This window comes from Podarcis cretensis (assembly GCF_951804945.1).
Source record: "Podarcis cretensis genome assembly, chromosome: 12".
In the NCBI taxonomy this organism is placed as follows: domain Eukaryota; kingdom Metazoa; phylum Chordata; class Lepidosauria; order Squamata; family Lacertidae; genus Podarcis; species Podarcis cretensis.
This window is the reverse complement of record NC_137181.1, coordinates 32,681,720-32,696,674: the sequence shown is the minus strand read 5'-3', so window position 1 is coordinate 32,696,674 and position 14,955 is coordinate 32,681,720. Positions and strand designations below refer to the sequence as shown.

At 40.6% G+C, this 14,955-nt stretch overlaps 1 protein-coding gene across 6 annotated transcripts in view; it reads left to right on the top strand.

The window, feature by feature from the left end:
* DGKB (diacylglycerol kinase beta) overlaps positions 1-14,955 on the top strand; it is a 298,387-nt gene that overhangs the window by 81,536 nt on the left and 201,896 nt on the right. For all 6 annotated transcript variants that reach the window (XM_079947902.1, XM_079947906.1, XM_079947903.1 and 3 more), the window contains 4 exons: positions 3,511-3,774; positions 7,974-8,050; positions 9,089-9,109; positions 12,674-12,827. In XM_079947902.1, coding sequence (XP_079804028.1) covers positions 3,705-3,774; positions 7,974-8,050; positions 9,089-9,109; positions 12,674-12,827 — 322 coding nt within the window. In that variant the 5' untranslated portion in view covers positions 3,511-3,704. The remainder of the gene's footprint in view (positions 1-3,510; positions 3,775-7,973; positions 8,051-9,088; positions 9,110-12,673; positions 12,828-14,955) is intronic.

Sequence of the window (14,955 nt, the reverse complement as noted above, 5' to 3'; positions counted from 1 at the left end):
ATCAGAGGAGAAGAGGTTTTGGGCACCAGTGAGAGTTGGGTCTTCAGCTTCTCAAGGGTGCTATCTTTGTGCTACTAGCTTTGTACTGTCAGTACAATATGTCTCCTTGTTGTCTACATGCCTGGCATAGGAGAACATTCTGTCAGCATAGTTATGTTCAGTGTGCAACTGCCTTCCCATTGTGGAGGTTGCTGGTGGTAGCAGAGGGGGATAAGGCGGCAGAGAGGTAGCCACAGTGTGATGATAATAGAATCCTAGAGTTTGAAAGGATCCTGAGGATCATCTAGTCCAACCCTATGTAATGTAGGAATATGCAGTTGTCCCATACGGGGATTGAACCTGCACCCTTGACATTATCAGCACCATGCTCTAAGCAACCGAGCTATCCAGGTGTGTTGGATTGACTCCCCCATTGTATCTGTCCCACACTGACCTCCCTACCCCTCTCCCCCTTGGCTGCTGGCAGTGACCTCTACATTAGAAAGGCAGGTGAGCAGTGCCTCCCCATCATGCTCTGCCCAGGTGACTGCTTTGAGTTAGTATTAGTGCCAACTTTAAGTAAATACAGACAGAGACCAGCAATAAAGCATTGCGGTGAATCACCAGGTCCATTTCTATTAAGCCCAGGAATTTTGTAGCGGGGAAAGGGTTAAGTTTATTCTTGCTGCACCTCCTGAAACCTCCCCAGTGTTGCATCTAAAGAGCTTAGGGTTGAGCCTAGCTGCTACTCCTGAAATTGGTAAGGGAGTTTTCAAGAGAGGGAGAAAGGAGAGAGAGAAAGAGAGTATTCTTTTTAATTTCCTTCCTCTTGAAAGAAGTGCAGGGCAGGAAGCAGTGTTGTTCATAAACTCATGTTGCATATCGCTCTCCAGATCGTGGCTACAGCTGCAAGCGGGCTGGCTTGTTCTCTTTCCACCAATCCACAATATGCACTCATCATTCCACAGGTCCTTGAAGCAAGTGAGCTTGTCGGGTCATTTGAAAAAATTATAGCTATTTGCAGGCAAATGTCTTTTTGTGTACCTGAGTGCGCGGAAACATGACCTTATGATTAGGTGGCCCTGTTTCACCAGCAAAATGATAGGCAAGAGACCACACAAGTTCATTGTTAGAAGGATGATAATTTTTACCTTGCTGACATTTTTGTGGCTTATTTACGGTGCTAGTTACATAGTTTGTATGTGCGGTTTTCTATTGTAACCTTTCAAGTTCTATGTTTTGTATGCTACCTTGGGCAATGTTCTATTTGAAAAGTGAAGGATAAATACAGAAAGTAATAAGATGCCTGCATCCACTTTTGGGAGACAACTAGACCACTGGTGAGTTTCAGCAAAAGGACTACTATCTTGCAAATATATGGTGAGAGATTAATATATAGATCCCTAAATGCATGTTTGGGTTAAAAGTGGGTCTTGGGTTAGAAAAGTTGAGGATACCTGACCTAGACTATTGAATACTAGTAGTATTATGTGCTACTATGCATGGGACTGTAGCCATAGCCGTGGATTCCCTATGACGGTTACCAGATGCTCTTCAGTAAACTAACTTTCTTTGTTTTGATGACAGAGCTCTTGTGCCTTTGTAACACCAGCATGGTTGACAGAAATCCAGCTGGTGAAACTTCCTTAAAAATGCACCTCTATGGGACAGAAAGCACCACAAATTGAATTTCTGCCTAGTATGTGACTTTTGCAAAGGCTCAAGAGTCCTCCCAAAGACTTCACTCATACTCTGTCCCTTGTCTCCAGCCCTGCAATGGATGACATGCAACATCATGCTTTAGAAGGCAGAAATCTTTTGACCATTACAGTGGTACCTTGGGTTACATACACTTCAGGTTACAGACTCCGCTAACCCAGAAATAGTACCTCGGGTTAAGAACTTTGCTTCAGGGTGAGAAGAGAAATTGTGCTCTGGAGGCGCAGCAGCAGGAGGAGGCTCCATTAGCTAAAGTGGTGCTTCAGGTTAAGAACAGTTTCAGGTTAAGAACAGACCTCCAGAACGAATTAAGTACTTAACCCGAGGTACCACTGTATTGTTCACCTGAATCCCCTTCCTCTGGAACTATTACAGTTCATTTGTTCGTTTACTGCATTTTTTTTTACATCTCAAATAATTAACAACTTGGCATATGAGGGGAAAATATGATTTAGGAAGCAAAGGTGCCAGCTGAGCTGAGAGAGTGCTTTATTCTGCTTGCCAACTAATTAATGTGAGGTTTAGATGCTGAATCCAGAAAATAAAAGTCTCCAAGGGAACTCCTTCGGTAATTATTGACTTTGGTGCAGTAGGATCCTTGTTTTAATAAAACAATTGGGGGAAAGACTAGGATAAAAGAGGATGAAAGCTTCTATTGAGACACATCCGTATTACACCTTGAGGGTGAAATGCTCTAAAATAGTTTATTATAACGGGAAGTATTAGGTGGGATGCTTGGCATAAGAATTCCACTGGAACAGCCCTGGAAAAGTAGCACAGAGGTTTGAAGAAGATTCCTATCACAACATGTACCATTCTGATTCTTAACCATCCTTGTCTGGTTTGTATGTTATGTAAGCTTTTACTTCTGCTCTGCAAGTTATTGAGCAGTACGTCATGGATATTTTCCGGCTCACATTTTTCTATATAAAAAAAAACTTCCTATCCTTGTTGAAAGTGTGTTCCCTCCTAACACATTGCAGATTTAACTTGCATTATTAAACTTTTTTTGAATCTTAACGGTTGTATCCGAAGTAGCGCTACCTGAATGTTCTGTTAGTGCAAGGATTACTGTGTGTGCAATCAATTTTTAATATATGTTTAAAATGTGTATTTGAAGTTATGGATATAAGAAGCCATTGGCTTCCATTCTAACCTGTTTGCTGCATGTACCATTGCTTCTGTTCTGCTGCACTTCAGTTTCTGAAAAGCTATGTCATTCATCTCACTGGCCACTGTGGTGGAATTTTACATAATTATAGGGAACCCAATGCAAATGGGGAGAGATGTCATGTATTGCTTGCAGACTGATAACAATGAATGCCAATCATAGTTGCTGGATTGATTTCTCTTCTAGACATGGGATGAGTCAGAGAACATAGGCAGTTTCTGTCTGAATTCTTCAACATCCATAATTTGAACCCCCAAATAAGTTGTTACGTCATTTGATGAGTATATAGTAGGGTCCAGTCTTACTGTTGTCCAGAGATCCTAGTTCCTTGTCATACAGTGTGTGAAACCTGCTTGACAGTCATGATATTAGGGTCAAAATTCCAGCCCTGATCTTCAGCAGAGTTGACTTCTGAAAAGTGTAACTAAAAAGTGTACCTAATAAAGCATAAAACTTTGGAGGGCAACTAACTGCATAAAGTCTGGGAATTTCCCATGTCTAAAGCTGTTGGTGGTTGTGGCAGACAAAAATGATTTTCCATACTCATGGAATGTTTAGGAATATTTTAGCATATATCATCAAAAGCAGCACATGCACATTTCTGCATCTCCTAATCGTGACTTTTACTTTTCTTTTAACAGTGTTTTCATATACCATCAGTGCCAGAAGCTTCAGAAAATTGGCACCATCTAGAAGTTAGCGCAGATTGATTTTCTTCTTCCTGGATATCTGATAATTTGAGAAACTAAACTGTAAAAACTCCTGGGGGGTATTTTGATTACCTCCACTTGAAGCAGACAACAAGACTGGTATGTAACTGCACTTTGCCATCATTATGATGAACACGGAGAAATGGGCTAACCTCAGTCCTTCGGAATTCTCTCAGCTTCAGAAGTATGCAGAATGTAAGTACTCAATTTTTTAAAACTTTTATATTTCTGTGTATTTGTATCAAATTTTCAGCTATATGAAAATGTAAGACATAAAAGTGTCCAAATGCAATTTGCTGTCATAACAATTTTTTTGTAAGTAAACATATGTATATAGAGAGAGAAATTATTCAGTTGTGTGTGTGTGTGTGTCTGTGTGTGTCTGTGTGTGTCTATTTGTACTTGGTTTTCAAACAGCTTAGTTCTTGAATGTTTTGGCTCCCGAATGCCGCAAATCCGGAAGTGACTGTTCCAGTTTGCGAACTATTTTTGGAAGCCGAATGTCCAATGGGGCTTCCACGGCTTCTGATTGGCTACAGGAACTTCCTGCAGCCAATCAGAAGCCACACTTTGGTTTCTGAACATTTTGGAAGTTGAACGGACTTCCGGAACTGATTCCGTTTGACTTCCAAGGTACAATATATATATATATATATATATATATATATATATATATATATATATAAAATATATTTTCTGCCTTGACAATTAACTCTTGAATGCATAAAGGTTCCCATTTCTGGGAACTCTTCCAAAACTCCGTATCAATTAATGAAAGGCCTCTGAAAACTGATGATAGAGGCCCAGATCTGTTTTCCGTTAGGTTGTTGTTTCACTGCAAGTGGCCCTGATCCAGTGATGATTGACCTTCCTTGAGCTCAAGAGGCTATGTGCTCAGTCTGAAAATGATATATAGAGTAACTCATGCATTCATACCTTTGTGCTTTTCCAAGGCGAGATAAAAAGAAATCTTAAATTTTCTACGATCTCTCTGCTGCCTGTTTAAAGTTTTCAATAAAACCACCAGCTACCATACTAGAGGCCAGGATATTTTGTACTCTGGCAAGTAAGTATGGCCAGAGGCTAGATGACTGTGTATCCAGAGGCTTTGCAGCTTAATCTGAAGCAGAAGGAAAGAAAATCTGGAGTAGATTTTCTTTGTTGTGAGAGAGACTGCTGAAAATAGAGTCCTGCAAGTCCGCTGGTTAGAAACCTAACGGGAGAAGAGGATCTACTGGGGTTTTAATGTTGCAAATTTCTATATTACGTTCAGCCTCCATGCATATGTACATAAAACCTTACATCATAGAAATGCCATAAACCTGTCCTCTTCATTTCAAGGAAACCAATTTTGGGGCACAACTTGGAATCCCAGAATCGTCTTGATAGCTTTCGTTTTCTTTTTCTTTTTTAAAGTGTTCTGTTTCTAAAATTTGGTTTGACTAGGATAAAGTTGGCTCTTTGACATTTTGTTCAGAACACTGGGCAAAATTTGATCCAGCCTTGAAATTCAATTCAAGCCCAGCTAATGTAAATTGAAAAGAAATTGCTATTAAAGTGACTGAATGACGTATTTTAGGTACAGTATATGCAAAACCTTTTAGCTCTTTCTCACTGGAAACTTTTGAAGCTATTTTTCTCCCTCTCTCCTAACAAATTTGACATCACACTTCATTCTGATCTAACCATTGTGGTTGCAGCATATTAATTACCCTCGGAAACAAGGAAAGATATATGAAGCCAGCGCTATTTGTTTATTTCAAGCAGCCTGTTAACTCTTTTTGTATAATATAAGACATTTCTGAGATGCAACTGATATAAATCAGCCCACATCCTCTCACTTTGGGTTAGCACTTTTTATACCTTGCATCTATCCAGTTTGCTGTGTAGACATTTTCGCAAGGCATACACATAAATGAAAGTACATAATAAAAACTCTGCTTTCAGAAAATGCAATAGACAGACTAGTTTACAGCAGAGGGGAAAACTTCCATTTTTTTATGTCTTGTATTAGGAAGGTTTAAGGTTCATTTTGCAGTTTTTTTGCTAACCTCTCCATCCCCACTCTTGTTAATTAAGTGAGGGGGGTGCTTGTAAATGCAGACATTAACTGGAAGAATTCTTATTTCTCCATTTCCTTCGGTATTTTAGAGTTCCACTTGGTGTGGGTGGGATTAGAATTCAGATTCTTAATTCAATAAATTGCAGCCATAGCAGTGGCAACTCTTTGCTCTTAAAGAGAACTTGTTGCCTTTTGTGCACTGGGGTAGGGGCATATTTTGATGGACACTTGCTTTTTCTGTACATCCAGAAAGTACCAGCACATACATCACAGCACAATCCTAACTGTGTCTACTCAGAAGTAAGTCCTCTTGAATTCAATGAGGCTTACTCCCAAATAAATGGCATGGTGGGGGTGGGGGAGGTTAGGATTGCAGCATAAATCACTTTGAAAATAAAATTAGATTGCAAACCTGTCAAAAAAAATAAAAACAAACGTTATGCCCTCACAAAACCCCAGAGATTTGGAAACAGGATATAGATTATATAAGAAGGGAGTAAATTAAGAGCTACTTACTTGATTTTTGTTCTTGTTTTATGGATACAGTGGTACCACAAGTTACAGACACTTCAGGTTACAGACTCCGCTAACCCAGAAATAGTATCTCGGGTTAAGAACTTTGCTTCAGGATGAGAACAGAAATCGCATGGCAGCAGCGGGAGGCCCCATTAGCTAAAGTGGTACCTCAGGTTAAGAACAGTGTCGGGTTAAGAACGGACCTCCTAACCTGAGGTACCACTGTAATTGATACTTAAATTGTCACAATCCCTGATTTTCTGAAACTTGTACTGCCACTCAGTAAATTTGTGATGTTTACATCAACAGAATGCAAAGCAATTTGTAATATTAGGTGCCTTCTGGTACTGGCCGCTATGTCCCCCAAAAGTCCTCTGAAGCAGCATCCTATGAAGTGCAAGGAAGGTAAAATCAGGCATTGTGTGTGTACACAATTGTACATTTGCATCCTTCTGGACATACACTGCATTTGAAAACTAGATAGCATAATTTATTTAAATTCCAATGCATCATGCAGACTTATAGTGTCCATGTTTTACAAACTAGTTCTAGATTTGTAAGGTACCATTGATAGGGAGTGTTTATTTAGGTTAGGAGACTTCATGGTTCTGTATACTGAATCAAGAATGGAGTTCATTTTTAGTTTAAACAAGCCTTCCCCAACCTGGTGGCCTTCGTGTATTTTGGACTATAACAACAGACGTGCTGGTTGAGGCTAATGGGAGTCGTAATCTATAACATCTGGAGGATAGCGGGCTGGAGAAGGCTGACCCTGATCAATTTCTTTCACACATGTAAGACACACAAAAACCCCTACCTGGCACTTTGACCTGCATTCTGTGCGCAAGTTTCCCCTAATGCGGCAAGTAGCAGCACTTTGCGTGTGCAACTTTCATTGAGAACATGGAACAGAGAGAAAATGTTCACACCCTTTTTTCCCCGAGTGCCACAGTCTCTGACTGATTTGCTTTTGCTATGGCTTCTATTTGCAACAGCCACTGGTCTTTGAGTATAAAATGCAAACACGTCTAAACAACTAAGCATTGAAACTAATAATTAAAACACCAGCTGTTGCAATTTGTGTACAAGTATAAACACAAGAACACTATGAAGCAGATAACTGAGAAGTTATCTCAGTTTACATTTTCATGTAGCTCATGAATTTTATGTTCCTGTTTACATTTTCCACCACCTATTAGTAATTATATATTGCTCTTCTTTTAAGATTATAAACTCATTGACCTCTTGTTCTTCTAAGCTTGCTATTCCTCATTAGTGGTTCTGAAATCTTAAAAGTTTCCTATAAGGTCATAATGTTAGGCTCCTTGTGATCCCCATGCCTCCTGTCCTTGCTTTTCTACCAGACATCTCTGATGAAGGATGGGACTGAGAACTGCTATTTTTTTTCTGGTTGTTCTTGGAAAAACCTATTTTTTTTCTCTAGGACTTAAAAGGATTTTGCTTCAATATTGTCTGGGAATCCTTGGATATCATTCTCTTGGTACTCACTCTATATGGTGCATAGTATTGTAGTAGTATGATTTAGGCAGCAATAAGTAACTTTTAAATAACTGCTGGGAGAAGCATTAATGTTTATAATTCAGCCTATGCATGTGTTGTTATTCATTAATGTTTATCTAATCTTCTGCCATTCTGCTGGTTTTCCTTCTGTTCATTTGGAGGATTGAAATTTGGACTATTTGTTGAAAACAGGCTTTGGTTTTAGGATGGATGACTGATTTAAATGTACTGTACTTTGTATTCCTTGTTTTGTACAAGATGAATAAATTGATGTTATCCGTTATTGTTTTTGCAGATTCTACAAAGAAAATTAAGGATGTTTTGGAAGAATTCCATGGTAATGGTGTGCTAGCAAAGTACAATCCTGAAGGGGTAACTTTGTCTGTCTTTTCTAACTTTTAGATATTTGCACTAGTTGATTGAAATTAATGTTTTGCATTCTGCAGGATTACTTTTTCTGCTCTCTTTTCAATTTCTAAAGTTGCCTGACACTTTGTGCTCCAGTTGATATAAAGTTGGACTCTGGCAAATCAACAGCCCTGTGCAAAGAGCTGCAGCCAGGGTTTTGGCTGCTGGTCTCCACCCTCCATGCATGGTTTTTGCTTTGTGAACTGAATAAACCTATGTGTATTCTGTGCCCATGATTTTGGCAAGACCATCCAGTGAGCCCACATGCATATAATTTATAGGCAGGTGGTGTCTTGCATCCAGAACCTAAATGTGGCAGTGTGGCAGTTTTGAACCATATCCTGATTGTGGTCATGTGTGCAATATTTCATTCAATTCCTTACTTGTAAAATGGGAATGAAATTAATGGATGCTTGTAATGATGAGTGTGAGATGCTGCTGAATCCCCTTTAGAACCATAGAGAGAGATTCAACTTTGTCAAGTGAGAGAAATTGGGCAGAGTTGGGTGTAATTAGATCATTAAAGGTAGCCTGGTCACTGGGAACATTCAGTACAAATATAGCAGTTCCTTGCACACCTACATTAAAAATGGTGGAAACAAGCAACCAGAACTTACCCATTTGGGGTCTTGTTTCAGCTGGACCCTTCAATCGTACTCCTGCAACGTTAGCGATTTTCCAGACCCACACCAGACATGGTAACTTGTGCCTTCCTGGTGTGCTAATTCATATGCAAATGAAGTGACATTGCTACATGGCCAAAAAGGGGGCTGTCCAAAGTTTATACCATTTGTTAGTTTGTGCTAGAGCAATTTCTTTGTGCTTATTACTAGCTACATATAAAGAGACTTATTATCACTTACCACATTATTACTTTCTTATCTTCGTAGTTGTAAAAAGACTTTCAGCTGAAAATGCTGTTTTTTAAAGAAAAGAAATTCAGAACTGCTGGACTGTATTACTATTATTTATATATATATATTTTCCTTTCATGCACTCCAGAAGCAAGATATTCTTAAACAAGTAAGCACCGTTGGTGGTTTTGTTTGTTTATAATGTATCTGGGATGTTACTGATTTTATGGAGCTTTGCAGAACTCTTGATACTTTTTTTCTAGTTGCATGCACCTCTGCAAAAACAATACAGTTACAGAAAATGTAGACTATAGACTTCATGGTTACTTCACTTTCATACTGTTCCACCCCACCTGCACCATGGTTTGTTGGGAAACTCATGAATAGACTTTATTGCCGCTGTTTTGTGTGAAAGGTGAAGACACACATGTTTTGTTGGACCCTGCAAAGGGAGGGTCTCCATTGTGCTGTCATATACATGAACTTTCCTGTTAAGATTGCATCCTTGTGGTATGTACAGAACAGCTCCAGTATTATATGGAGTAAGTGAGCCTACTTATAATAGCATTGTGTGCACATTGGAATACTCATGGAGATCAGGATTGGACTGTATGTTATTTATTTTCCGAAAGAGATGGATAGAGCATTATGTATATGAACAATCAGATTTTCAGAATTCGCATGAAATGCATTATCTAGTTGCCTAATTATCCTTATAAACTCCAGTCACAGAATAGCAGGAGGAGCTTAATTCATGACACTGGGTCTTATAGATATTGTTGGAACTAGAGACTAGTGATTCATTGTCTTGGTCCATATTTTGTAAAACTGTGGCTTTAAGCTGGTGTGTCTGACTTGCTTTTGTCAAAGTCCTTATCTGTAGAATGAGATGCTCTTCTACCGTGTCACCTGTGAACGCCCTTGTTCATAATGACCCCTTAACTTAGAAAGGTCTCTTGATAGTGAGATAGATTGGCTCCTATTTTGTGGTCCCATTTTGAGGCGTAAGGACTCAGTTAAAAAAGGTAAAGGGACCTCTGATCATTAGGGCCAGTCATGACCGACTCTGGGTTGCGGCGCTCATCTTGCTTTATTGGCCGAGGGAGCCGGCATACAGCTTCCAGGTCATGTGGCCAGCATGACTAAGCCACTTCTGGCGAACCAGAGCAGTGCACGGAAACACCATTTACCTTCCCACCGGAGCGGTACCTATTTATCTACTTGCACTGCACTTATCTTGCTTTATTGGCCGAGGGAGCTGGCGTACAGCTTCCAGGTCTTGTGGCCAGCATGACTAAGCCACTTCTGGCAAACCAGAGCAGCGCACGGAAACGCCATTTACCTTCCCGCCAGAGCGGTACCTATTTATCTACTTGCACTTTGACATGCTTTCAAAGTTACACAGCTGCAAATAAAACTTTTCAAATGTGTTGTAAAGTGAAATATACAAATGTGACACTAGATGGCAACAGTGAGCTATGCAAAAATTCAATGTATTTTTCGAAACTTTTTTCCCCAAAAAGCATTTTCGCAGCGTTTTTTATGTGTGTGTAGATTCCACCTAAGAGCATGGGAAAGAATAGACTAAGTTAGAGCGATAGAAATATATTTCTTTATATATAGTCTTGCATGGTTTTGAACCTCCTTTGGCTATTTTCACATTGTACACCTCGAGAATGAGGAACTATGTCCTTTGTATTTGTATACCTACTAGTCACCAGCCTCTTGGATGGAGCAGGTGCATGCTTAAAGGAACTTTATAAGGATGCTTCAACAAAATATATTGTGCAGCCTGTGCATGTATCACTCTTATTGACATGCTTCATAATATTCTCTAAATTATGCCACACATGATTTTTGGTTATGGGTGTCGTAAATGATTTCAGTATGATTCACCACCCCTCTCTTCTCATATTGTTTTCATTTATGATTATGGTGGCTGTGCATTTGTCGGACTACGTAGGGCAAAGGCATCTTGCTTGCTTTCCCTTGCAATTAGGGAAAAGAGGTATCCCATTATTTGTAGCTGTTTGCATATAGATATTGCAATTTATTTTTAGTGTGTTTGCCATGACACACAGAGCAGGAGTGTGCAGCTGTATTTAGAGGACAGTATGGACTAATAATTCTTACCTCACATGGTTCCCACAAGCTTGGTAACGCAGGGACATAATAAAGTGGATGAATATTCTTGACCACCAGCTGTAAAAATGAATAAGCTTCCCTCTCCCATTAAAACTGCTCTCAGGATATTTCTTCCAAGACATCACAGATGCAGAGTCTGCTATTTCATTAGTTTTGTATTCTGGTGTTGTGTACTGCATTCTTTGCCTTCATACAAATAAGAAGTTGCTCCTTACCGGACTGGAAGAATTTGCAGTCTTAATCTAAAAGTATGTAAAACAGATTGCTATTTTCTAATATTGTCGTTTAGAAGACCAAGGATGAAATTCATGTGATGGAGAAGTGCTGCACCTTTAGCATCAGTACTTAATAAGTTTCCCTCCCTCCTCCTGCTACACCCACAAAAATCAGCATCAACAGTGTTGAGCCATAGACAGTTAAGAGTTTGACTATTGCTGGAGGGGTGGGGTGTATGTGTGGCAGGAAGGTAAATGGCATTTCCGTGCACTCTGGTTTCTGTCATGGTGTTCCTTTGCACCAGAAGTGGTTTAGTCATGCTGGCAACATAACCTAGAAAGCTGTCTGTGGACAAACACCAGCTCCCTTGGCCTGAAAGCGAGATGAGCGCTGCAACCCCATAGTCGCCTTTGACTGGACTTAAGCATCCAGGGGTCCTTTACCTTTTGTCCTTTGCAACAGCAAAAAAAGCTAATGCTATCCTAGGCTGCATCAGCCAAAGTATAGTTTCCAGGGCAAGGGAAGTAACGATACCACTCTATTCTGCCTTGCTCAGACCACACGTGGAATACTGTTTCCAGTTCTGGGCACCACAATTTAAGAAGGATATTGATGAGCTGGAACATGTGCAGAGGAAGGCAACCAAGATGATCAAGGGTCTGGAAACCAAGCCTTAGGAGGAACAGTTGAGGGAGCTGGACATGTTTAGCCTGGAAAAGAGGGGACTGAGAGGAGATGTGATGATAATCTTCAAATATCTAAAGGGCTGTCACATGGAAAATGGAGCAAGCTTGTTTTCTCCTGCTCCAGATAGTAGGACTCAAACCAATGGCTTCAAGTTACAAGAAAGGAGATTCCAACTAAACATCAGAAAGATCTTTCTTTCAGTAAGAGCTGTTTGACAGTGGAACACACTCCCTTGGGAGGTTGTGGACTCTCCTTCATTGGAAGTTTTTAAACATATGACCATCTGTCATGGATGATTTAGTTGTGATTCCTGCATTGCATGGTGCTGGAGTGAAACAACTATTATCTCTGGTTTAGACATAACACTAAGGCCAGGGATCATGGTTTGTCTTGTCCTCACTAGTATGTGGAGGAAACAGACAGCTCAGATAGGTGTGTTCACTGTGAATCATTAAGTCTGGTTTGCTGTGACATACAAACTGGGCCAATAAGTATAAACGAAATATAGAATTCAGTGTCAGTTGAAAAATGGTCATATGTGTGCACATCCCATGTGTGATAGAGGCCTTGTGCCTGCAATGATCTTTATATATTTTTAGAAATTCATGTGCCACTTTTCAAAACAAAAGATTACGTTTCATCCTAAAATACTCAGGTATAGATAATTCCCTGTCTTCTTCTACAGACAATTGACTTAGAAGGATTCAAGTTATTTATGAAGACTTTCCTGGAGGCTGACCTCCCAGAAGAATTTTGTGAGCACCTATTTACCTCATTTGGCAGCAAAATCCCTTATAGTAGTCCTATGGTAAAGAATAAGCCCCCGCTCCTTCCAGGTGGTAAGTAAATAAATAGATAAAATGTGGTGTTCGGCTGTCTTTGTTATTGTTATCACTGGACCTAGCATTATAGTTTTGGTTAACGTGCCACCTGATTGAGGATTTAATGAAAAGGCTTTAATACTCCTTAGTGACTCACATCTTTTAGGGATGACTCAGCCTTCAGCTAGTGGGAGAGGGAGAAAAACAGCAGTCACAACTTTAATTTGGGCAGAGAGGAATAAAGGTTCACGCCAGGAGCTTTGCTGGAGTTAGCCGTGCTGAATGTAGTCTTTAACAAATACATGTTTGAAAATGTTGTAGGAGGAAAAGCCATTGTTCAGGCAACAGTTTGACAGGGGAATGGTTAATACCCCCAGCTGATTCTCCAATCCAAACCACTCTTCTCAAAGCATTGTTTTCAGTGGAACCAGGACATGTAGTTCGACCCCCGAAATGCTCAGTGGACAACCTTAGTTCCAAGTTTCATAGGTGCTTCCCAGTGTTTTATTCACCTACTCCCTTAATATTTTTACACGCTGCCCCAATCTCCATGAGCGTTGCGAGATTCCAGAGGTTGCAGGCATGCTTACCAGGGTCTGTGTTCCCTTTGGGGACAATGAGGAACAGCAGAGACTGTGATGTCTTTATGACATATGGGTTTTATTTAGACATATATACAATCTGACCCTAGATGGTGGGATTGCAGAGCATTCACATTCTGTGAGGGTCTGGCCAGTGGCGTAGCGTGGGGGGTGCAGGGGGGGCCGGCCACACCGGGCGCAACATCTGGGGGTTAGGGAAATCCACGGGTTAGGGGGTGCAAATCCACGGGTTAGGGGACGCAAATTACTTGCGTTGCCCCGGGTGCTGATAACCCACACTACGCCACTGGGTCTGGCTCCCCTCTTGAGGGCAGCATTGGATTCAAAGGGCAGTAAAAAGCCATTCTCTGTGTCTCTTCGTTCCAGTCTGTCTTCCCCAGTTCACATGGAGTTCTGCCCCCTCCACCTCCTCTTTCTCCCTGCTAACCAACACTAGGGGCCTCCCCACAGCCTACATAGTTCAAAGCTGAAATGCTAAACCTGTGCTTTGCATCTGCCCACTAGCACACAGGAAAGAATGGGCCCCACTCCCCCTTGCCTGGCACTCTTGCCTTCTAATGATTACCTTGATGGGCCACCACTGGCCTTTCCAGCTAATGGGCCATCCAGCATCTGGCCATCCAGCTGGCACTGACAAGTTGGCTTGGCTTGTTAGCATAACTAAATCCAGCAGGGGTTCTGTGTTTAGCAACGTTTAATCAGAACTTCATTAGATCTGACATTTACTACATCCAGGTATTATGGGGTGAATCTGGCACCCAGGAATTTAGGCAAATCTGGCCCCACACAAACTCACACGATATTCATTAAGTACCAAAAGTTACATGGATAGTAGGCCTCTGCATTTTCTATTGAAGCACAAGGACTGGGGGTGCTTCAGTATACCACTTAGTTCTTATTTAGGCTCCCCCCCCCCCCTTCCAACACTCAATGCCCATTGAAATTACTGGGACCAGATTGTATTTGTGTTACTGCCATGGTTTGTACAAGGACTTTAATTGTCTTGTTTTTGTTTGGATAATGTGCTGTTCGGGGGATTGCTGTTAATTAATATTTAGTAGGTTTTGTTCCTTGCACTAAGCAAATAAATGGTGCGTTCTAAGAGGGCTTTTTGTGCCCAAATTGCCTTCAAAGACAAAAGTTGCACATTCAAATTATACTATGCTGTTTTAAAAAATAACGGCAGGTAAGTTTACATGAAGGTGCAAATATTCACAGTTAACCTGGGGAGCAAAGAACCAGTAGCATAGTACCGTTAATTAAAAACATTTGGACACCTAACAAAAGAAGTGAGAAACCTTTTGATTCATTGAAATTAAGCTGGGTGTTAAACAAAAGTTTCTCTCTCTCTCTCTCTCTCTCTGTGTGTGTGTGTGTGTGAGAGAGAGAGAGAGAGAGAGAGAGATGCTTATGAGCATGGTGAAAAGCTTTAGTTTGCAGTTTTTATAATGGAGAAACCCAGCCTTCTAACAGTTCTCAGAGCCTTTAACAAACCAGTTCCCAGGATTCTTTGGGAGAAGTAATGACTGTTTATCATTGTATCG